This window comes from Penicillium psychrofluorescens (assembly GCF_964197705.1).
Source record: "Penicillium psychrofluorescens genome assembly, chromosome: 2".
In the NCBI taxonomy this organism is placed as follows: Eukaryota; Fungi; Ascomycota; class Eurotiomycetes; order Eurotiales; family Aspergillaceae; genus Penicillium; species Penicillium psychrofluorescens.
The window spans coordinates 2,708,073-2,731,716 of NC_133440.1; the positions used below are offsets into that span (position 1 = coordinate 2,708,073).

At 49.1% G+C, this 23,644-nt stretch overlaps 9 protein-coding genes across 9 annotated transcripts; 3 read left to right on the top strand and 6 right to left on the bottom strand.

The window, feature by feature from the left end:
• Positions 1-245: 245 nt before the first annotated feature.
• PFLUO_LOCUS3212 (uncharacterized protein) lies at positions 246-742 on the bottom strand (the record flags this gene model as incomplete). The annotated part of the gene is made up of 2 exons (XM_073780434.1): positions 246-375; positions 453-742. The coding sequence occupies 2 exons, from the start codon at positions 740-742 to the stop codon at positions 246-248; spliced, it is 420 nt and encodes a 139-aa protein (XP_073637289.1).
• Positions 743-899: 157 nt separating this feature from the next.
• Positions 900-2,333, bottom strand: PFLUO_LOCUS3213 (uncharacterized protein; the record flags this gene model as incomplete). Its single annotated transcript, XM_073780435.1, has 1 exon — positions 900-2,333. The coding sequence occupies one exon, from the start codon at positions 2,331-2,333 to the stop codon at positions 900-902; it is 1,434 nt and encodes a 477-aa protein (XP_073637290.1).
• Positions 2,334-2,755: 422 nt separating this feature from the next.
• On the top strand, positions 2,756-4,195 carry PFLUO_LOCUS3214 (uncharacterized protein; the record flags this gene model as incomplete). Its single annotated transcript, XM_073780436.1, has 1 exon — positions 2,756-4,195. One exon carries the CDS (start codon positions 2,756-2,758, stop codon positions 4,193-4,195), a length of 1,440 nt encoding a protein of 479 aa, XP_073637291.1.
• Positions 4,196-7,046: 2,851 nt separating this feature from the next.
• On the bottom strand, positions 7,047-8,613 carry PFLUO_LOCUS3215 (uncharacterized protein; the record flags this gene model as incomplete). The annotated part of the gene is made up of 2 exons (XM_073780437.1): positions 7,047-7,338; positions 7,397-8,613. 2 exons carry the CDS (start codon positions 8,611-8,613, stop codon positions 7,047-7,049), a joined length of 1,509 nt encoding a protein of 502 aa, XP_073637292.1.
• Positions 8,614-9,553: 940 nt separating this feature from the next.
• Positions 9,554-10,971, bottom strand: PFLUO_LOCUS3216 (uncharacterized protein; the record flags this gene model as incomplete). Its single annotated transcript, XM_073780438.1, has 2 exons — positions 9,554-10,192; positions 10,249-10,971. The coding sequence occupies 2 exons, from the start codon at positions 10,969-10,971 to the stop codon at positions 9,554-9,556; spliced, it is 1,362 nt and encodes a 453-aa protein (XP_073637293.1).
• Positions 10,972-14,693: 3,722 nt separating this feature from the next.
• On the bottom strand, positions 14,694-15,902 carry PFLUO_LOCUS3217 (uncharacterized protein; the record flags this gene model as incomplete). Its single annotated transcript, XM_073780439.1, has 1 exon — positions 14,694-15,902. The coding sequence occupies one exon, from the start codon at positions 15,900-15,902 to the stop codon at positions 14,694-14,696; it is 1,209 nt and encodes a 402-aa protein (XP_073637294.1).
• A 1,314-nt stretch (positions 15,903-17,216) lies between these two features.
• Positions 17,217-17,690, top strand: PFLUO_LOCUS3218 (uncharacterized protein; the record flags this gene model as incomplete). Its single annotated transcript, XM_073780440.1, has 3 exons — positions 17,217-17,314; positions 17,373-17,604; positions 17,661-17,690. The coding sequence occupies 3 exons, from the start codon at positions 17,217-17,219 to the stop codon at positions 17,688-17,690; spliced, it is 360 nt and encodes a 119-aa protein (XP_073637295.1).
• Positions 17,691-18,372: 682 nt separating this feature from the next.
• PFLUO_LOCUS3219 (serine/threonine-protein kinase dbf2) lies at positions 18,373-20,463 on the top strand (the record flags this gene model as incomplete). Its single annotated transcript, XM_073780441.1, has 3 exons — positions 18,373-18,952; positions 19,000-20,314; positions 20,376-20,463. The coding sequence occupies 3 exons, from the start codon at positions 18,373-18,375 to the stop codon at positions 20,461-20,463; spliced, it is 1,983 nt and encodes a 660-aa protein (XP_073637296.1).
• Positions 20,464-20,757: 294 nt separating this feature from the next.
• Positions 20,758-21,429, bottom strand: PFLUO_LOCUS3220 (uncharacterized protein; the record flags this gene model as incomplete). Its single annotated transcript, XM_073780442.1, has 3 exons — positions 20,758-20,844; positions 20,939-21,301; positions 21,418-21,429. 3 exons carry the CDS (start codon positions 21,427-21,429, stop codon positions 20,758-20,760), a joined length of 462 nt encoding a protein of 153 aa, XP_073637297.1.
• Positions 21,430-23,644: the final 2,215 nt, after the last annotated feature.

A 23,644-nucleotide genomic window follows, 5' to 3' on the forward strand; every position in this document is an offset into this window, starting at 1 on the left:
CCAATTTTTGATGTGGAAGGGCTTGATGTGCTAATTACCCAACTTGGTTTGAAAATATGTAGGTCAAGACCAACGAAAGGAAAACCCCACGTTTTGATAAATTGATAGATTAAAATATAAGTCTATATTTCTTTGTTTTTACTCTCACGTTCTTTCCGGCGCCTAGATCATAATGTCCAACAACCAAAATACTGTCCAACAAGTCTATCTCTAAGAAAGCAATCTGTCCAATTATGCTGTCTTGATCACTTCGGCGCCACTTTCTCATAGTAGTACTTTTCAGCTGTTCTCATGATTGCCTTGACCTCTGAGGCGGGGATTTTCTCCTGGCGGTCAAATGAATACAGCCCATTTACCTCCTGCTCAACATCGCAGCTGCTCGTATGTTAGCCTCATTTCAACAAGCTCTGTAAGTCCTGGGGATGGAAATATGAATGGAAGGAACAACATACAGTTGAGTGTAAACCAAACCACATGAGTGTCCTCCTTCAACGACTGCCATGACGAGTTTTCTGAAACGTTCGAGGAGATCCTTGGAGTCACTCGCAGTAGTGTATCCCCAGTCCCTCTCACCAGAGACGGTATCTTTGGCAGGAGCGATGTTGACACCGCCAAACTCCGTGCAAATAACCGGTGCTCCTTGTTGATGCTTTGCGCCTGGATCCAAAACGCCCTTATCTGAAACGATAGGATTGGTAAACATAACGCGGTCAGACTTCTTTCCGAGAATCCCGCCCTCCATTTTTGAGCATGAAGCGGATAATTCTGGGGAATCGGTGTAGTCGTGGTATGTCGTCAAGTCCGTTTGGACGTGCTCCCAGCCGCAGTTGTCATTAACAGGCCGACTCGGGTCAAGGGTCCTGTGCCGTCATCGTTGGTAAGTAATTCATGTAAATTTTTTAGATAGCAGATACTGACTTGGTGAGGTAGTATACGGAGCGTATATGATTGCGTTGCTCGATATTGTCACCGAGAGAAGTGTATCCCCAGCTCTCATTACCAGGTGTCCAGGTTATGATGCATGGGTGATTGATATCTCGCTTAACAGCCTCGGTCCACTCCGAGTTGAAACGATCGACATATGTCTCGTCGAACTCATAGGCGTTGGCAATCTCGCCCCAGACTAGGAACCCTAGTCGATCAGCCCAGTAGAGGAAAAGAGGATCTTCAACCTTTTGGTGCTTGCGGCACCCGTTGAAGCCCATCCTCATAGTCATCTCGATATCGGCTTTTAGGGCTTCCGCGGACGGGGGAGTGAGGCCTGTCTCGGGCCAATACCCTTGGTCCAACACGAGGGCTTGCCAAAGCGGCTTTCCATTCAGCCTGAAAGTGCCGTCACCGTTCTGCCAGTCAACCTTGCGCATTCCGGTGGTGGTGTGCACTTCATCGACTAGAGCTCCAGCGCCATCGTATAAGCGCAGAACCAGGTCATACAATACGGGATGATCAGGATGCCAGAGCGCGACGTCGTTGAGCCAGCAGCCGTCGGCATCATATGGAGCTCGGGTCCGTAAATCGGAAGAATTTGGAACCCTCATTCCAACGTCCAGACTGACCAGCTGCTTGCTTTCCGGCAGATCCTTGACAATCTTTGACACGAAGATACCTCCCAAGCTTGACTCGATCTCAACGGAGCACTTGGCACCAGGCTTTCGGCCTGAGACGGCAACCAGGGCATGTAATTCACCCTTATCAATATCGTCTGAGCGCAGAACGGTCCCCTCACTACTATTGCTGAGCCGCAATGCAGGGACGCTCTCTAACCAGACAGATTGCCAGATCCCACTGGTGGGCGCATAGAAGATGTCCTCAGAAACGGGCTTCCAGTATTGCTTTCCGCGCAGCTGAGTGAGGTCATGAGGAGAATCTCTCACACGAACCGTCAGACGAGCAGGGGTCTCAGTGCTATTAGATTTCAGAGCATCTGTGAGGTCTAGGTCAAAAGGCACATGGCCGCCACGGTGCCCACCAACAAGTTGACCGTCCAGCCAGACAAAGCACTCATAATCGACAGCGCCAAATCGAACTAGCAGACAATTACCCGTCCGCATTTCATCGGGCGTGCGAATATCAGTGACGGTACGCTCGTACCAGATCACCTCGTGGGCTTCATGCAGACCGATACCTGAAGCCGGGGCTTGGAATGCAAAGGGAACTGTGATGGTGCGTTTCTGACTGGATGCTTCATTCGCACAGATCCCGTTTTCTTGCCACTTCTGCGACACGCCGGAGTCTTGGTCGTCGAAGACAAAATCCCAGGGCCCGTCGAGGGACTTCCAATTCAAAGATGGGCGCTGGAAATCAGGGCGCGGGTAGGTAGGAGAGGAATTCATTGTTGTTTGAGGATTTGATCTCAATTGTGATAAAGGAAAGGAGAAAAATATCTGGATCGTGTCTGTAAAGCATTCTGACGTTTGCTGATTTATATTGAGTAGCTATTCAACCTTCGTAGGCTTTTGAAATCAATGTGGAGTGATGTCGGAACCCGCTCCGCAAAAGACTGGATGTCGCGTCGTCCTGGAAGGGACTAGTGTATGAGGACGCTGACTAGTCAAAAAAGAGCAAAAAGTCGGCGAATTATTCGCTGTCGGAAATCGCTACGCTATTCTTTTTCTCCACCCAGAGGGGCATTGCATTACCTTTAGATACGCGCGGAGTGGATGCGTCGAGAGACTTTTTTTGCCAATTGCAGGCAAAGTCTTATTTAAGTAGATCCATGAGAAGACCTTGTGATTGATTTGGGCATCCCACAATCATGGCTTCTTCTGCTCGCAACATCTTGCTCGTCATCGCCGACGATCTCGGCAAGAATCTCAACATCTACGGACAAGAAAATTGTCCCGACACGCCCAACCTCGACCGCCTCGCATCCCAGGGAAGTGTCTTTGACTATGCGTTTGCAAGCACGGCATCGTGTTCCGGCAGCCGCTCAACCATATATACGGGACTGCACACCCACGAGAACGGGCAGTACGGTCTGCAGTTAGGCTACAAGCTACTGCACTACTTTTCTACGTTCCCACATATTGAATCGCATCCTGCCCTATTTAATGCACTGGGCTATTTGACAGGCATTGTGGGAAAAGTTCATGTCGGACCTGACGATGTCTATCCCTTTACGGTCCGGGACGAGAGCAGCACCCGTGATATTGCCTGGTTGCGAGACCATGCAAATTCATTTGTGACCCGCGCCAAAGATGAGAAAAAGCCTTTCTTCTTGACAATTGCGCTTTCGGATCCTCACCGTGATATGACTCGCGGTGGGTTCGCCAACGATACCACGTATCCTGAAGTCAACGAGAAGAAATATGACCCAGCTACAATCAGTGTGCCGGAGTTCTTGACGGATGTGCCTGAGGTTCGTCAGGAGCTTGCTGAGTACTATCAATCAATTCACCGAATGGATCAAGGGGTCGGCATGTTTCTCGACATGCTTGAGCGACAGGGTGTATCAGATGATACCCTGGTTGTCTTTCTCAGCGACAATGGGCCTCCCTTCATCAACTCGAAAGCCACCCTTTACGACTCCGGTGTGCGTCTTCCTATGGTGATTCGGTGCCCAGGCAAGAAAACTGGAACGCGTAATTCAAACCTCATTTCATACCTGGATCTGCTTCCCACATTCCTGGACTGGGCTGGACACAGCGAGAAGAACAAGCCAGAGGCAAGTTCTCGGCGAGGAAGGTCATTTTTGTCTATCCTAGATAGCGAGAAGGATGAGGCGGACTGGGATTTGGTCTTCGGATCCCACACCTTCCACGAGACTGTTTCCTACTATCCAACCCGGTTCTTGCGTACGCGTCGTTACAAGTACCACCGCAATATTGCATGGAAGCTTGACTTTCCATTTGCGGGCGATCTATATGGCGCGCTGTCTTGGGAAGGAATCCGCAACATGGCGCCGCCTGTTAAAATTGGTGAGCGTCTGCTGCGCGACTATATAGAGCGGCCGCCAGAGCAGTTGTTCGATTTACAAAATGATCCCAAGGAGGTGGACAATCTTGCAGAAAAGCCAGAGCACGCTGAAACTATGAAAGAAATGCGCAGTATCCTTGAACAGTGGCAACGCGATACGGACGATGCATGGTTGCTCCGAGATGGGCAATCGGTACGTGTTTTATATAACCATCTTGACTCTGGGCTTGTTCTTCCTGATCGGTTCGATTTTGACGTTGACAACCCGGGAAACAAGTAAAGGACATCGGGATTTTGGTTTTATGTTCAGAAGGGAAAAAAATGTAGTCATAATAGATTTCTAACTGTTAAAAACTTTGGAGCACATAATGGCACCATTTCAACTAGTAAAGCTTCTATCAGAAATAAGGAATCTTGTTCTATATAATATGAATCATTGAAAAGGTGTCACTGTAGACCCCATCCAGCGTTCGAGTCCATACCGTTTCGTGTCCTAGGTTCAGATACCAAAGAAAGCCAATTCTCATCCATATCTCGCGGTCCATTCAAAAACGGGCTACTTCCAAAAAGTGGCAAGTTCACGTCTGGCGAAAGTGTCATACTCATGTTGTAGACCTTTTCAGGGACATGCCTTTCCACTACTCCCAGCCTCGTGAGACAGAAATTAGCTAGGGGATGCAACAGGTAATCTGCAGAAACCTGAGGGAAAGAGAGCGGCAGATCTGCGCCAGTGCCGTTTGATCCATGAGCTTCCGGAGAGTCGGTGGGCACTACACCTCCCGCGCGAGCGTCTAGTGTGCGCACCATTTCAGTTGTGGCATCCAGTGTCCTTGTTACGCTTGGGTGCAGGCTTCGCAGTTGTTGGAGATACTTGATGTCGACGGAGATGAGTTCGTTTACCCGGTGTGATTGGGTGTTCCGTTCTCCTTCGGTCATGAAATGACACAAGTAGTATAACTTCACTCGAACTGCTGTATAGGCACTGATGCTTGTCTCTGGCTCAGCGAGGCTGTCCCACGAATGGTCAAGTGCCATCCTGAAGATGTCACTGAGTTGACACGCGTGATTGTACCAGCGCAGCCGGCCTGGGCTCAAAAATTCCAGTGGTGCTGTGTTCATGCCGTGAAAAGATCTAGGCGGCATTTGCAAATCAGGGACCAGGCACCTATAGAGGTCGCAGCAGCATTGGTGATAAAGAATGTGAAGCGCAAACAGTGCCGCTAGCATTCCCTGGCCTCGGCGAACGTACAGGACCTCTGGAATAAGACGCAAGTCTGTCGGAAGAGACGCTGCCCAGGTGTCGAGATCTGCTGCTAGTCTATTGAACTCGCTTGCTGGGTCAGTGGGATGCTCTTCCTGGTGAGTACGCTTCAAATAACGGAGCGTACGATCACGGCAGACGACCAGTTGCACATATAAAGCGCGATGGCTTTGTTGGGCGCTATTTTCCGTAGCAGATGCCGACAGTAACATGCCCGAGGGAGAAAGAAATCCGGCCTGGTTGGCAATGCGATAAAAAAAGCTTTCCTCATGAGCCGGGAGCTGAATACGGACATCCTCCTCGCGAAGCAGTTTCAGCTGGTCAACACCGCACGCAGTTGAGATATCAATGCAGTAGCAAGCCCACATGAGACGGCGCCGTGTTTCTTTGTCCGTCGTGCTGAGGGCGCTAGTCTCGCAACTGAAATCCAAATCATATTCAACATTGAGCTGCAGTGCTTGACAAAACCTACAAGCTAGGCTCGACAACAAAAAACAGAGACCCATTTCTTCCGCCCGGGCACTGTTTTCATGAAGTAGAACAATAGCCATCAGTGACTGGACTTCGATCCTGGCAATGTGGGAGAAGACAATCTGCAATGCTGCGCGGGCCCATCCCGTACCGATGTCCCGTAGAGCAGTATGTTCCTTTGTCTTTGTTGCGAGTGCGCATATTGTAAGGAGTAAAGGATCAGGGGTTGAGCTGTGGACAATTGCGTCAAGACGTTGCATGAATGAAGGCTCATGGATGAAGCCGAAGCTTCTCAAGGGAGCAATTTCACGGAAGTAAGTACCGACCAAGGCACGAACCAGGCGTATGTCCTTAAGAGAGATCGTGGCATTGTCGAGGCGGAGAGGACTGCTGGTGATTCCACCACGGGAGACCAGCTCGGGACTTAATTCAGGAGCTAATGAAGAGGCTGGCTCACTTGGGACTGTTGCGGGGATGGAATTCCTTTGCCGTGTGCTTCCAGTCTCTCGGGTGTTTTCATTCCCTTGGACTCCGTCTGGAGCATCTATCGCGTTCTCTCCCGCCCAGTCACTGTCGTCCTGTCCAGGGCCAAAAATTACTACCATGCTCTGTGATCTTTTGCCAGGGCGATCGTATGTACACTCTCGCCCTACTTTCACACATCTCGCACAGGAAGGTTTCCCGCCGCTACATTTCTGTCTCCGTGAACGGCAGAAGCGACAGCTAGACCCTGTACGGATCCGATGTAGCCCGGCTTGATTGAGATCACGCCGGCGGTTTGCAGTCATAGACATGGCCATACGGGCCTCTTGAGGCAAGCTCTCATTTTCTGAACGCACACATTCGAGCTTCAATCGTGCACAGCGTCCACAGCTGTCACTCGAACCGTGTTGTAGATCACAGCGTACCTTGCGCGCACGGCATGTCATACAACCTGTTTTAGAACGTCTGTTGGCTGACGTAGGGATATTATTGCCCGCATTATTGCTCGCGTCGGCTGGTCTCTCCATGCTAGACGTATATGCTCGGAAAATGATAGAAAGGCGGATTGGGAGATGGCGTTCAAGATTCTTTGCACTTTGGGGTGGGCGTTTTAGCGATTGCCGTGGGGCTAGGATGTCGCTTGTCGGCTTTTTTCTCGGATTTCAATTCGATTGGCTGCAGTTCAACCCGATCCACACCTAAAACAAAGCGCCCCGCCATCTTTGTCCCCGTGGGGAAGTTGCCATCCACTCAATAATGGCGTCTTATTCTAGGAGAATGTGCATGCGCACTCGCGGTCGATGTTTCCAAATCAATCAGTGACATCTATACCGCTCTGGAATATGGATATTTCTTACGACCAAGCCAATTATCGCTGTTTCAGAATACTCAATATATCACAAAGCTCGCAAGAGCCCTAAGTCGTGCTGCTCTCAACATGCCCGTAATGGGCACCCTTGGCATCTTCTGCAGTCTCATTCCCATCAAGACGCTTTCCTGCTTCCATAGCCTCCTGTTCTCCGGCAACAACGTGATCAATGCTCCCAAAGACAGTATCCACATGCTCCAAACTGACGCCCTTGGTCTCGGTAATAAAGAAATAGCAAAAAACAGCCATTATGAGATTGCACCCCATAAAGAAGTAGAAGGTGTAAAAGCCAGCCGCGGCCAGGAATGACGGGTAGGCCTGTCCAAGGACGATGTTTGCTCTGCAAGGATCGAGTTAGCATACGAAGTTCTTTGTCGCTGGCTCTATAGAGTGCTTACACTTGCTGAGACTGTGAAGAGATAGCCACCGCATTGGCACGCACAACCACGGGCCAGATCTCGCTGGTCCAGATCCACAGCCCAGCGCCCCAGCCTGGTCCATAAAAGACATAGTAGCCGATTTCAAGGATTGTGAAGCCGATCCCAGTACCAAGAGAGTGTTTTCCATCTGGACTTGCCGTTTGTGTCGTCACCGTGGCCATTGTAAAAGTGATGCCGGCCATGCCCAGAGCCGTGATGATGAACATAGGCCGCCGACCAATCTTATCAATGAAGAAGAACGCAAGGAAAGGACACAGGGTGATGCAGATGGCGACGATTGCTTTCACCAAAATGACAGTTTTGGGGTTAGGAAACACCTGCTGGGTGATGATACCCGAGTACAAAGATAGAGCACCGATACCGCTAAACTGCTGCCCGATGTTCATAATAATGGCCAGAACCAACCGTTTCCGGTAGGACTTGTTGACGATGAGCTGCTTGTAGCTGCCCTTGGTGTTTTCCTGTTCGTACAGAACAGCAGCCCTGATCTCGTTCAATTCACTTTCAACTTCCTCCTCCAGGCGCACGCGCTTGAGTGCCTCGCGGGCTTGCTCGACTTTCCCATTTTGAACACACCAACGAGGAGACTCTGGGCAGAATGGCAGTGCTGCCAACAAGATTATTGGCGCAACCAGCTGAAAGATGATCACAACACGGAACTGCCAGATTCCCAAGTGAGGTGAATACACACAGCCCAGAGAAATGTAAGTCGCAATCTTGTTCCCGATCCCGTAGAAGATCTGCCATATGCTCATGAGTCTACCCCGAGTCTTTGAGTAAACCAGTTCTTCGATGTAGATCGTTCCGACGGGCATTGCGAGACCTTGTCCAGCCCCAGCGATAGCTCTTCCGCCGATGAAGGCACCGATATTTGGAGCGAACGTCATGACAAAAGTAGCGACGATAACAAGCGCGGAACCACCACCAAGAGCCCATTTGCGACCTAGTTTATCGGCAACGAGTGGGCTGATAAAGAAACCAAAGACGACCGCACACACGCTATAGGCGGTATTGATGGCGCCGACGAGATTTGCATTCGGGTTGTCGAAGTAGTCGATCCAACTGGGCAGCACCTGGATGGACGAGAAGACGGTGCCATCATATCCAAATTCAACCATGCAGCAACTAGCGACCATGGCCACCAGGTAGTTCTGGACAATGTGCTTTTGCACCATGTTGGTGAGTGAGCGAGCCCAGTGTCGGACGCGGACTTTTCAAAAAGTGGAAGCTGTGAGGTTCAATGCCCGACAAACCGGGTCTTTAAATAAATGAATAATGTGGTCGACATCGTACTTCAAAGGAAGCCGGGGTAGTTAGTCTTGATGAGGTGCTCGAGCTCTGCGGGAAAGGTAATTGTGTCTTCCGCTGCACAGGTCAGTCGGGCCCTACCGAAGCGACATCCGCCTAAGGAAATCGCTGGCGGGTGGGGGGCGGGGGCGAAAAAGAGCCATGGATGAGCTTCGCGTCTGGTTGCAGTATTTTATTGGCTGGCCCCTGGGTCGCCCCCGCAAGTATGAACCGATTCCACGCGGGGAATTTCTTTTACTGAAGCTGCGTAAACGCCATGTTCTAGACCGGGTTTATTCCGAGTGAGGAGGATATCGAACTCTGGACAGGCTTGAAAGACTTTCTCTCAGTTGTCCATTGCGCGGATCCATGACGATTGCAAATTTCGCATCGTCATTACGTCTCCAATGCCAACGAAACCGCCCGTCAGTACTTCTAGCACAGGTATTTTCGTCCGCTTTTGAAGTATAGAGAGTGTGTGAAGTTCGTGAATCAACCGTTTTTCGAGTCTTCTGTGCATTTGTGCAATTGTATGCGTGCCGCCCATTTTCTCATCTCTTTCTATTTCGTACTTAAAGCCAGTGGCTGATTAAAAGTTTCGATTGAATGCTGCTCGAATATTTGTCTGCTCAACTCTGATCGCGAATCAGCAGTTCAATCTGACACATCTACCCTTGACATGGATAAAGCCCAAGTATTCCTGAATCATACAGTCGAAGTCATCTCACCACTTCACGACTCGGCCTGGCATGCCGAAATTCTCTTCGCCTAGATTCGCAAGCCAATTTAAGACGTGGCTGTACATCACCCACCACATCAAGGCACATATCACTCGACAGGAATTGCCTTATTTGCTTGTATCACATTGTACAGAAACAGCTTTGCCTTCTCAAAGCCCATGAACGAGCAACCGTCATCCTCAAGATGGCTAAATAAAGCAAACAGGTTGATAAATTCATTCTGGCATTGTCGATTTGGACATCGGTAAAGCTTCTCCTGGCACTTTTCGGCTAGCGAATTTGTAATAATTCCGTGTATGTCACGCTGATGCATAAGAGTGCGAAGAGTGGTGCTATTGACAGCAGGGCTGCCGAAGCAAAAGCCCAGCTCTAGATGATATATCAAAGCACTGGCCTTTACATAAAGGCGTTCGCAGAAGGGGCATGTAAGTTCCTGCGGAGAACTAGTTTCTTCCGCAAATCCAACAACTTCTACACCATTGTTTGTGTTGCCCTCAGCGGGGGGTTTGAGCCGTGTTTTATCTTGAAGAGGCGCGCTATCGTCTGGATCGAGAGTGTTGATACATTCTTGGTCATCCTGGTTTCCAGAGCGCAGGCTGGGGGATGGCTCAAGAGCCACTCTTTTCTGCTCTTTGTCGGTTCTTTTATCACGTTCAGCATGGACTTCGGTATGTATTCCGGCTTTGCTCTGGCAATCTGGGTCCGCCTTAATGCTCGGCTCGTGATTCTGCAAGTGAGAGCGTTAATACATCATAGAATGGGCTAAAACAATGGGAGACTAACCTTCTGGTCCTTCTGCGCCCAGTGGCCAGAAGTCTCCATGTGGCTTTTAGCAGAATCTTCAGAATAGAAGGAACGGTCATACGTCTCGCACTGGAACTTTGGGGCCCAGTGATCCGCGACAGTCATATGTTGAGCTACTGCCTCTTGGGATCCAAAACATCGGCCACATGTCTCACATTTGAATTCAGGAGAGGGCCAGTGCTTCAGGGCGTTCATGTGCTCATTGGCAAGTCGCTCAGATTCGAACATCTTACTGCAAGTCTCGCACCCGTATTTCAGAGCCCAATGGCCCTTGGCGTTCATGTGGGTTTCAACTGAGGCCTGAGAGAAGAAAAGACGGGAACACGTCTCACATTTGAACTTAGGGGCCCAGTGCCCGCGTGTGTTCATATGCTTGTCGGCAGCTTGCTGAGATCCGAATGTCGAATCGCATTTCTCGCACTTATATTTCAGAGTGCGGTGTTTCAATGCGCTCATGTGCTGGTCGGCAGCTTGCTGAGATCCGAACTTCTTATCGCAGGTCTCGCACATATATGTCGGAGCCCAGTGGTCGAGTGCATCCATATGCTGGTCGGCAGCTTGCTGAGATCCGAACTTCTTATCGCAGGTCTCGCACACATATGTCGGAACCCAGTGGTCCAGGGTTCCCATGTGTTGCACCAGTGCCTCTACCGAGCCGTAAAATCGATAGCTTGTGAAGCATGCAAGGTTTACGTTGCTCATCTTGCAAGGCAAAGAGGAAAGATCCGACTAGCTCCAGGAAATGGTAGAGATGCCGGTGTTAAAGCGAATGTGCGTGATGGGATAACGAGAAAGAACGATCGCATGGAGCAACTCCAAAGCTGGCAAGACAAGAGATTGCTTGGAGCGAGGAAAGCTCATGGAATGAGTCTGGGGCTTTGACGGATGGAGATGATGAAGTTGATGATGAAAACGAGATGCAGAGAGAGAGAGGATGGACAAAACAGAGAAAGAAGAAAGGTTAAGCAAGAAGAAATCGAGAGATAAAGTGATGGACTGATATGCAAACAACTTCCTTCTGCCAGCTCCGTCCGCTTTCAATACTGCTGCTTGCCAGTCAAGTCAGTCAGGATGTCGTTCGGGCAAAACATACAGCAGGAAAAAATCGATTGATAATAGACGCGAAGACAGCCAGTCTACATATAAGATTCACAGATCCGGTCACCTTAAATTACTGCAGTGATTGGCTCAAGAAGCGTAGTCAGAAGCTACTCCTACCGATGCAGCAGTTAACCACCTTCCTCCCCAATTCGGCTGTGTATAGATCAACGCTGCTCACGTGATGTGCCACCATAAACAACAAGCTGCTGGATCGCTTCGCAGAACAAATCATTCCGCTATACTCGTATAGTCCAATTAAAGAAAAAGAAAACAAGAAAAACAATAAACCCTCTATTCAATCAACTATCCTCCGCCCGTGTATTCTTTCAATAATCTTCTTCTTTCTCTTTACATACAGCATCTTCCCCATCCCAGTCACGAGCAGGTTTTGCTGTTCGAGTATAGTCAAATGAGCATATTGTATGCTTCCATTTCCCCCATCCTAATTTAATATCAATGTGGGCACTATCTGAGGCACTCCCGGCTCTTGAAATCCTATCGTTGTAAGGTTCATCGGTCCCAACTACCTCCCACTCTGTACCTTCATCTAGTTAGGTGTTGCATTCATTCATTTTTGGGCTTCTGGGGTGATGGGTAGATGTTTTTGTTGTGTTATCTAACATTTCGTTAGTAGTGAATTCGGTGGAGGTGGGTAACTGACTAGACAAGCCTCATACCCCAGATTTGCTTGTGGGCAGCTTACCTTTCGCAATATCCTCGGCATATTTCTTAGTGACAGTCTGTGACCTTTCAAACTTTGACATGGTTGGAATTATGGAAAAGCACCAGATGAAGTGCTGAGGTGCAAGTTGAAGAATAGTCAAGGAATTATTAGGCAGCAGGAATCATATCCCCGCTATCCACCGACGTGGCAGTACATATTTCGGAATTCATCTCCAGAATAGCCCATAACCATTAGAAAGGCCATCTGATTGGCATGTCTTTGCATTCACTGTACCAAACGCAGCTTAGTTATCTTATTTAAACCAAATAAAAATATAGGATAGACCGTCATCACACCGAAGCCGAAGTTATGCTCCTCCAATCGAGGCGCCAGTCCGAGCTTCTTATAATATTTGAAACAGGCCGCATATGCACAATTCCCAGAACGAACATGCCTAGCAAAAGAAAGAGAAGCGTCCGGGAGTGGAGATCACCTTCATACGAAAGTAGAGCCGCCCCACGCGGGAGCAGCCCGCTAGCGCCAGCAACGTAGCGCCAATGCAAGATAACGCCAACTCAGAAGAGCGCCAACACTGGAGCGGCTATGTGTCGCATTCTATTTGACCGCCGAAGACCTAGACATTATTCCGAAACAACACTATTTTGGCACAAACACCATCATCTCCCGCTTCTCAATATCTACGGCGTGGGTCCTCGACCACACAAAATAATCATGTCACGTCTGTTCTACACTCCTTGGGTTTTCGTTGATACCGTGGTGCAAAAGCCGCTCTTTAATTTTACATCGATATCGATAAATTCCGATCATCGAGTTTCGAAGACAACCAGTGTACGAATTACGCTTTGCCTCTATTGCTTGGAGCGCATAAATGAACGCTACAAACTGCTTAACCGGCAATACCAGTCCACTGCCAACGCCAGGAGCGCTAGTTGGGTGGGTTTCGGAAAACTCGGGGCGTGGCACGTTGAGTTTGATTTCAGCATGTTTAACTACTATCTTCTTGTGTACATGGGTGGTGATACATCCCCGAGTCTACAAGTTCCAACTATACGCCATGCTGCATAACTTGCACTTTTGTTTAAAACCGTCCTAGCGCCGGAGCTTATAGCAGTGGAAGGATTCCAAGAATGGGCGCAATGCCGAAGGATGGAAACGGACTGTGCTGGACTTACGAATGGGGGATTCAGGCTCATCCATGCCTTCTTTATCAGCATGCTCGCTCTGAGATACCGGACACCAAATGGCGACAGGGTTATATGGCCAAACCAATATACGTGGCTGCTCCAGCAACGCGTCATTATCTGGGAAGACCATGCAAACTGGGGTCTCTCCTTGGAGAATATACGCGATAAAAGCAAAGCAGACAACGCTGCAAAGTTTATAGCTTTTATCCAGGTATTTTGGTTTGTTGCCCAGTGCATACTGCGTGCAGCCTACCATCTTCCACTGTCTCAACTTGAGGCCATGACCCTCGGTTATATTCCAATGTTTGTGGTTACATATTTCTTCTGGTGGGACAAACCCAAGGATATTCGCTCACCTTCAATTGTTGAGCTCCCAGATATGAGTGAGGAGCAGAGGCATGTGTTTGAATCGATGGCTGTCAGCAACAAGTTCGATAATGAGGGCATGAAGGATCAAGTGACTCTGTGGAATATATGGTATCTCACACCACGAGTGTTTGAGAAAGAAGAAGAGGAAAAAGCAATACGGAATGCCCAGTCACAGAGTGCACAACGGGTTGCAAAAAGGATTGCAAAAATTCAAAAGGATCAGGGCCAAGGAACCTCGCATGGAACAATAATCAGTGAGGAAGACATACAAAGCCTCGAAGACCCCCAATGCAAAATTCAAAAAGAGACGGTCTTAGCTCAGTGGGACCCGCGCCTATACAAATCAAAACGTTGGCCACTGACTTGCCTTTTCGGGACTTCCTTTGGAGCGCTTCACCTCGCATGCTGGAATACTGTTTTCCCGACCATTGTTGAAATGTGGCTATGGCGTGTTTCAGCATTCGTTTCCATTCTGTCAATGCTGGTCTTCATGCATTTTGAGAAGGTTGTTCTTCGCTGGGGTGGTCCTTTGACTATAATCAGTATCGCGTCTCCGGGTCTGTATATGCTTAGCCGTGTCTTCATGATGGGAGAGGTCTTTACAGCTCTGAGAGCCGAAGACCCAACCATTTATTGTACCTACCAAGTGTCAACCTATTTGGTAGATCTTTTGTCAAGTTGAACACCATTCATTACGTTTTTGAATTCGGAGCTTTATCTGGGGAGGACGGAAACATACCACAGCGTTTTCTTGATATTTTAAAATTCTTGGTGGTTGATTTATGTCACATTTTGTTCCTTGTTTTTGCTGTATCTGATTTTCCGGTAGTTTCTGAACATTTATCTGTGAACCTCTTAAGTACCATATCACTATACAAAAGTGGAAAGTGGACAATCCACAAAACTGTCATATCATTCGTCACTGTGAAGGCTTTCTTAAAGCAAATCGTATCTCAAGTATAGATGCCAATATAAAAATTGCAGTCTAGCGCAAATTAATGCATCCACATCCCAAACAAGAATTCTCAACGATCTTGAGTGCTGCAGCATAAACCCGCGGCATCTCATGACCTCGCAAGTGTAATCTAATTCAACGTAAACAACGCATCTGCCGCTTCAAAAGAGCGCATAACAGCCATAGTGATAACTGGATATCCCATGATAACATCATGCAAGCCAGTTTTGGATATTTCTTCTCGAATGACACCATGATCCGTTCGCCATTCCATGATCGACCCAGCAGCACCAAGATCTGTCTTCGAGTCTAATTTCTTTTGCTCTAGTTCGTCGTAGCTTAATCCGGTATTGATAGAAGCTTTGACTGCATGCCAGAATAGGAGTTGAGTGTGATGACATGGAATGTCCCAATCATCCTCAGCATGGATGATCGTCAGGCGATATTTTTTGTGGTTGAGTTCATTGGATCGAATGTATGATGTGATGTTGTCTTTGCTTGACCATTTATCTCGTATAAGGCGTTGGAGATGTTTGAAAATGAACGGGAACCTGGCCAGCGGTGATATGATTGGAATGGTACCTGCCACCCGATAAGTCGAGACTAGTGTCGCCACGTCGACAAATGGTGCAACGAGGATAGTGCCTGCAAAGACGACCGGTGGGTCTTGCGAGGCAAGTTTTTTAGACACAGCGATGTTCACTGCGGTGCCCATAGATTGAGCAAAAAGAACAATCCGAGACGCAGGAATGCCCGCGACCTTCATGGCCCAGTCTATAACAGCAAGGGCATCAAGAATGAGTCCAGGCTCTGATGGCGAACCGGTACTTCTACCAAATCCCCGGTAGTCAAAAGTCAGAACATGGATTTTGGCCGGGTGTCCAGCAGACAGCGCACGGTAATTAGGGACTCTGTATCCTGAAGCGACAGTTCCGCCCGCGCCATGCAAATGAATGACCAAGCGAGCGTCGGGGTCGTCGCGTAAGAGCCGAAACGAGATTCGGGACGAAATGTCAGAAACAAATCCCTCTGATTCCTCGACTAGAGACTGTTCGTGCTTGCGATACAGCTCGACGGGAAGAATGTGCCAAGCGTACAACCGTTCACCGTCAGAAACGTTGATCGAGAAAGGGGTGACTTGATTCTTCAAGAAGCCAAAGGTCTCGGGAACATTGAGATCTTTGAACCACGTCATCTGAACTGCATGTAGGTAGACAACATGGGATTGAACGGTCGATGTTGTGAGTAGCCCCAGAAGCGTCGCGTATAACACGACCACGACTGCTAATGAGACGGAAAGCCATTCGAATGCGGAAGCAGCAATTTCCCTGGCTGTCATGGTGACAGGTCTCGGAGAGGCAGGGACAGTACTGATGATGGCGCCTGTCCAAGGCAGATGGTGGGATGTCGAAACTCGCTGCTTGAATAATCACGAGGTTGAAGCACGCTAGGCGGGGATCTGTAAATTATGTAAGGTCTGATTACTCCCACTTTGCCGCCAGCTAAACGGCCCCTCTGCCTTTAATCGTATTTATGTAGGATAGGCTGTGAAGGATTGCCCAATCACACCGGGCGCCTGAATTCGATCACATCTCTAACCGCCGACTGGTAGAACTAGGCATGTGGCGCCAACCATAGCGGGTATTCTCAGAGATCTAGTTTAGCGTAGGTTTTGGTAGCCTTCGTCGCTGTTCGAATATGCAGTTTAACAGTATTTAGTGTTAATTACAGACTAGATGAGAGTTATCATCTCAAAAAATATTATATTCATTTATATGGACAGGCGTTGGTCTCCCCGCGGCTCGGCCTCGAGGAGACCCATGGTCGGCCACCTTGAAACATTAGGTCTTGGGTTGTGCCGAGGGTTCCTGCAGCTGCAAAAATCAATTGGATGTTCAGTTAAATACTCATTTAGCATTCATTGTCTTATTCCATGCACCATGTTCCGACGTAAGCTGGACCACGAGAAATATATATTCAAGTGGGTCGTTCTTGAACTTCAAGAACAATTAGCAAAACGTCATGATCCCGAAACTTCCATACATATATTGAACACAACACTTTGTTGCCAAAGCTCACAAGAATTCTTCTAGAACTATTTGCAGAATTGTCTACCCGTCATTTGTTGATGTCCGCGGGATAGACTAACCGGTTCTGGCAAAAAGATCCTCCTAACCGTCCGGCACACTGCTACGCATTTCGGACCTGAGAAATGCAGTGTTCACGCCATTGCCGTCGTTTTTCGTGCGTCATGCCCCAGATGATGATATGCTGCAGAAGCTCGGGTCGGACACAGTGCTATATTCAAGCTCGAACTTCTCCATTGAACAGTTGACGGCAACCCGCATTTATAGATCTTCACCCCCGAGCTTCAAGCTTCCCCTCACCCCTCATAATACTCGCTTTTCTCTTTTGACACGAAGGCCAGACCCCGCTTATTTACTGCTGGCCTGCCTAGTTGGGAGATCGGATCCGACTAGGTGCTGCGGCTAGGATATTATTGCCCTCCAGTGGACCGAGAACGAAGGCGTCGAGAGAATCCCCTCATCTGGGGATATTGTCGGGTGATTATGATCCGGCACATAAAAGAGCTCGTTGCCCGAGTGTTTCTCCACAGTTGATCAACTAAACCATACCACACGCGCGACACATTATGCCAACCCCATTCACCTACCGCGCCAAAGCGCAGTCCACCTTCAAGCCACCTCTCATTGCCAACGAAAATGCGTATCTGGGCGACGTCTTCTCGAGGTACCGTTGATAGTCATTCATTTTGTTTATTCTTTATTAACACGCCCTATGTAACTAGTGACAAGAACAATGTCGACAAACCCATCTCCTGCGGCTTCTACCGGCTGGAAAAAGGTACTCCGCTCATCTACGAGTACCACTACGACGAGATGAAGATCATCGTCGAAGGCCAGTTCCAGATCTCGGACGAGACCGGCCAAACAGTCACGGCCGGGCCCGGGGATGTGTTTTATTTCCCCAAGGGATCCAAGATTACCTTTACGACGGAGGACTATGGGCTGGCATTCTATGTGAGTTTCCTTTATTTTTCTGCTACATGTCGTGCTGACGTTACCCGCACATGCAGACCGGACAGCGCGCCGAGGGTCAGGCGTGATGATCGAACGTTCCCATGGATCTGGGCGGGCCAGTCCCGATGGGGCTGTTTGGTTACAGTGGAGCTGACCTGGATGAACTTTGGCGACGGGATTTATATTGTGTGTTTCATATACAGTTGGGAATATACTACAATTATTACAATTGGATGTGTTTACCTGTCTGAAGCAATTGAAGCATACCTTATAGTTGCCTGTCATGACAAGAATAGTCCGACTGCCACGCCAATGACGACGAAGATTCCAAATTCCTGGTTGTTTGATCACCAGTGGGGGCAGTAATAAGACAGCTCCGATCGATAGTGCCACTCTAGACGTTGGGAGAACGAGTCTTTTGCACAGCCCGTATGACGTGGGAGCGAGTTGCCAGGGCAACTACCAGGCACCGCAGGAGATCCCGCGGTGGAGGGAGACCGATCAGATCGGTGGAGAGGAACAGCTGGAGCCGATCGCAAGTCAGCTTTAGAATCATAATAAATAACAAGCGAGGGCACTCTTGAGACAGAATCCTCTCTATCCTTGTCGCGGCTCTGTTTAGTCTGTCTGCACGAAGGTAGTTAGTGTGATCCAAGGGGTCGGTGCTTCGTCCTTCCTTCATCCCTCTCTCTCTCTCTCTCTTTCTCTTTCTCTCTCACCCCTTCTTCTACCTCTCACCCACCCTTCTATCGTTTGCCGCTGTCCACCATGGCCATCGACGTCGCGAAAGACTCAGCTGAGCGCCCCAGCTTGCGTCTGCCCAACCCTCCTCCGCTGCTTCACACTCGCTCAGGCAACGAATCCTTCGACCGCCCGTCCACCCCCGCTGACAATGGCTTCACCAGCCCACCACAAACACCTCATGGCAGCCCAAGCAAGAATCGCATGCCGCCAGGCGCACTGGACCTGCCGAATGTCTTCGAGAAAGCCATGAAGCTGACCCCCACCTCGCCCTCCAAATCCACTCACAACCACTACAACCACCCCATGTTTACACCCGGCAGCAAGAGCAGCCTCGAAGATTTCAACGAGAGTGTCATCCACCAACCTGCCAGTCCCACGCGCCGCGCAAACAAAGAGAATACGCCTCCAAGCCCGACACGCACACCCAAAGACTTGGGCGTCAACCCCACCGCCGCGGCCATCTCACGCCACGAGCCATATCAGACGCGCGACACGGACACTTCGCTCCGGCGTCAACATGTCCAAATGCGCGGACTGACCCCGGAGGAACTGGAGAAGCTGAACCAGCCCCGCGTCAAGCGATTGGTCAATGTGACTCAACTCTGTACGTGTTGGTTTGTCTTGTGATTGCCACCACTAATACTTGGACAGACTTCCTCGACCACTACTTTGATCTGCTCAGCTACGTTCATAACCGCCAAACCCGTCACACTCAGTTCAAGAACGCCTATCCCGACCCGCCTACGACTCCGGCTGAGGAGTATGAGCCCGCTCTGCTGAAATATCTCGGTCGCGAGCGAGCGCATCTCCGCAAGCGTCGCACGCGTCTGCGCCAGCATGACTTCCAGATTTTGACCCAGGTCGGCCAGGGTGGTTATGGGCAGGTGTATCTTGCTCAGAAGAAGGATACCCGGGAAGTGTGCGCGTTGAAGGTGATGAGCAAGAAACTGCTGTTTAAGCTGGACGAAATCCGCCACATTCTGACCGAACGCGATATTTTGACTGCTGCCAAGAGCGAATGGCTCGTCAAGCTTCTGTATGCCTTCCAGGATGATGATCAGATTTATCTGGCCATGGAGTATGTGCCTGGTGGTGACTTCCGCACTCTCCTGAACAACACCGGAGTGCTGCACAACCGACACGCGCGGTTCTACATTGCCGAGATGTTCAGCTGCATTGATGCCCTTCACATCCTGGGATACATTCACCGAGACCTCAAGCCTGAGAACTTCTTGATTGACTCAACCGGCCATGTCAAGTTGACCGACTTTGGCTTGGCCGCGGGGATGCTGAACCCGAGAAAGATCGAGTCCATGCGGGTCAAGCTGGAAGAGGTGGGTAACACTTCAGTTCCATTCGGACGGCCGATGGAGCAACGCACGATGGCAGAGAGACGACAGGGCTACCGGACCCTGCGTGAGCGCGATGTCAACTATGCCAAATCGATTGTCGGCTCTCCAGACTACATGGCCCCCGAAGTGCTCAAGGGCGAGGAATACGACTTCACAGTTGATTACTGGAGCTTGGGGTGCATGCTATTCGAGGCCCTGGCAGGCTACCCGCCCTTCGCAGGTGCGACGGTGGATGAGACGTGGCAGAATCTGAAGCGTTGGCAAAAGGTGCTTCGTAAGCCCGTGTATGAAGACCCGAACTACTTCTTGTCGCGTCGAACCTGGGACCTCATCACCAAGCTGGTTGCCGCGAAGGAGCAGCGGTTCAAGAACATCCAGGAGATCCAGGCGCATGACTATTTCAGCGAGGTCGATTTCGCGCATCTGCGCGAGCAGAAGGCCCCCTTCGTCCCGGACCTGGACTCGGAGACTGATGCCGGCTACTTTGATGATTTCGGTAACGAGTCCGATATGGCCAAATATAAGGAGGTGCACGATAAGCAGCGCGCGTTGGAGGAGATGGCAGACCGCGGTGACAAGATGGGCAAGGGATTGTTTGTTGGATTTACCTTCCGGTATGTTTCTTTTCTTTGGTTATTTTGCTCGCTCTTTTTGCTGACCGAGTCTACTGTGTAGTCACCGCAAACCCGCCGTGGATAGCACGGGCCGCAACTCGCCCCGCAAGCCCATTGCGACGGATGGCACATTCGGCACCATGTTTTAACTAACAGACTTTATGTTTCGCTGGAGCCCGCTTTGACTTTGACTACGCCAAGCTGGATCTTGGGTAGGTTTGCTGGGCATGTTTTCAGTATGAGTTTAATGTTGCCTTTTTCTGTTTCTTGGCATTCCTTTTTACGGTGCGGATTGGTTTCTATGGGAGGAGTTTCAATTCATGGTTGTATGATACATACATAGACGAATGCAGTTCTGCCATCCGCCTACAAGTGTTATCTCGAGAATTGACTGCAGGGCGGAGAGGGGAGAGCAGAAGAGAAGAAGCCAACCATGCTCTCACTCAGTTCTCGGGAAGCTGGCGCACCATCTTCAGGATCTCCGACTCGCCATCTCCAATGACGGCTCTGCCATTCACCCAGTCGACAGTCTAAAAGAAAAACACATTAGCACCCATGTCCATATAACCATTAAATCTCAACCAAAAGCAACTCCAAGAAAAAGAAAGGGAATAAAAAACTCACAACAGGCCTAACAAAGTTTCCTCCATCTTCCTTGAACTTCTTGATCGCATCCTCCGCATCTCTCGCCCCCTTCACAAGCTCGGAAATACTATAAGTGTTCTTTCCGCCCTGCGGTCCGGTCCCGCTAACAGGCGAGATATAGTCAAGGATATTGCGCAGCTGATCCACCGTCGGGGGGTTGGTGGTAACTTCTAGCTCGAAGTCACCGCGTTGCTGCTTCGCATGCGAGGAGTAGTCGCTTGCCTGGTCTTCCGTTGCTGTTTCGGAGGCATTGGTCGAGGCTTGCTTTAGGATGTTCAATGCCCGAGTGCTGGGAGCGAGGGACGGGGAGTGGAAGAGGGTTATCGGGTCCAGGGTCTTGCTCTGTGGTTGGTGGTGAATGGGTTAGTGGTTGGTTGTGGTGGATGGGATGGATGGGATGGGTTAGATTTGGGGTAGAGGGAGGAGGAAGGCAGAAGCTGGAAAGTGGCTATACTTACGAAGCGGAACATTGTGAATGGTGTTTCTCGGGTATGTTGGAATGTGGAAAAGGGAAGAAGAAGTCGAGCAGTGCAAGGAAGAAGAGAAGTTCCTTGTGTCAGGAACGGGGTGATGTCATGTCCGGACTTCGGCAGTTGTTTGGGGGTCATGTGATTATGGACTACAGAAAATTGGGATTTGCTGGTTTTTCGTGTTTGCCATTATCATTATGGATTGCAGACAAAACCTGTAGATCCAATTGTTTGCTGCCTGCCCGAGGAATCCATTTACGAAGCCAATGGTTGAAAAGTTGAACATTGTCGGGACTTATAGTATTCTAGGAGGCTTAAGCGCATTGATGTGCGTTGTCCTGTTTCTATTCGTCTAGAAGGGAGACGCAATTCGAGCTAGCTTGAAGCTCTGCAACATGTTGACAAAAGGGCTAGAAGATGTGTCCTCAAAAATGTAACCCGCGGCATTGAGACAGCCTTGGTTTCTGGTTTTTGTGTCCCTCCCAGGATGGAGTGTCTGAAGCGTATGCTAGTCGCACATCATTCACCTATAGCCCAGCATTGTCAGAGGTGTTATAATTATCATGTTGAACTAACTTAGAATTAATGCTAAACGAAAAAATTTTTCGTCAAGCAATCCGCATCTGTGTCTGAATTTGAAGTAGTAGTTGACCTAGACGATCGTCACGTTTAACTTGTCTTTGAATAAATCAACCATACATTGCAGGGCGCAGAAATATTTGTCTACGGCAGGGATTCTCAAGCTGAACTGCCAGCTGCCTTCTGTCCATCGACCGTAGAGTTTGATGTTACCCACTTTGACGCTGGGATCATGCTGTAACCAAAGCGCTTTGGCATAACTAATAGCAGGCATCAAAGATATCAGCCTTCGCCACCAAAACTACTTGTTATTATTTGCATATCTGTTTGTATCTACCATAGTTGACCAATCGATCAGTTCAAAACACAGGTGTTCAACCGTTGAACAATCAAAACAAGAAAAAAAGGACAGAAACAGAACAAGGGTAACCTCAAAAACAGGACCCTACTATAAGTACCCCCGTAGGTCGAATGACAAGCCAATGTTGAACACGGGCGGAGAAAGACGAAATCTGACCGAGGTCAACATTCTATCTGGTACCCTTGAGGAAAGGCACGTTCCATGCATCAAAGTCCCAATTCAATTTTCTGACCAGAGAGTGGTCAATGTGGAATTCCACTCCGACACAGTGCTTTGAGGCTGACTAATGTAGCCCTCGGACACGAACCTCCATCCTATTGGATGCGACCACCCTTAGGCCAGAATGCCCCGCCGAGAGCCTACACAGGCTCCTATGCATAGGGCCCGATGTAATCCGCTGCGGCCTGTCCTTGAGCTTCCATAGGTCCGTTTCGGACGTTATCTCCAACCTAGGACTGACTAGTGTCACTCCGGTTCACCAAGATAGTATAATGCCACCTGACGGTAGAGCAACGCGAATGCGATCACAGTAAGCGTGAACAATATCCACCGCATCGCATCCCTCCGGTCCGATATCAAGTCACATACGTGTATTGCGCCCAAGATTATCGTAGAGATGGAAGCTAGCCAGAACATGAGGTTCACCCAGAGAGGCGCAGTTTCCCATTTGCGTGTCGTAAGGACGCAGCTCCAGGATCCTATTGCTTGAAGTGCGATGCTGACCCACAAGGCCCGTGTATAATTGGGATGGAGACGTAGAGGGTAGTCGGACGAGTCGGATGAAGTAGATGACGACGACGACATTTTTGGTTGTTCGGTTGCCATGTTCTCTTCGAGCTATGATCAACTGCGATTGCTGTACTGTTGTTGCGGAGTAGGCGTAAAGAGGAGTTGTTGTCCGTAGGAAAGGTCGGCAACAGACGAAAACGATTGGGTATTATGTCAACCAAAAATGCGTGCAAATATACCGCTAGGCCAAAAAGTGCCAAAGGCTCTATTTCAGCTCTTAACGGTAATTTTCACGGTTTTGACATAAACCTCTCTTATTCTTACTAACATAGAATAATATAAAAGAATTACTATACTTAGTTATACTCTTATTCTATTAGGGATCTTACTACGAAACTTATAAAAGTCCCTATACTATAGCTGGTTTTTCGTGTTTGCCATTGTCATTATTGATTGCGGATAAAACCTGTAGATTCAATTGTTTCCTGCCTGTCTGAGAAATCTATCTAAGACGCCAATGTAAAAAAAAAAAAATTGAACATTTTC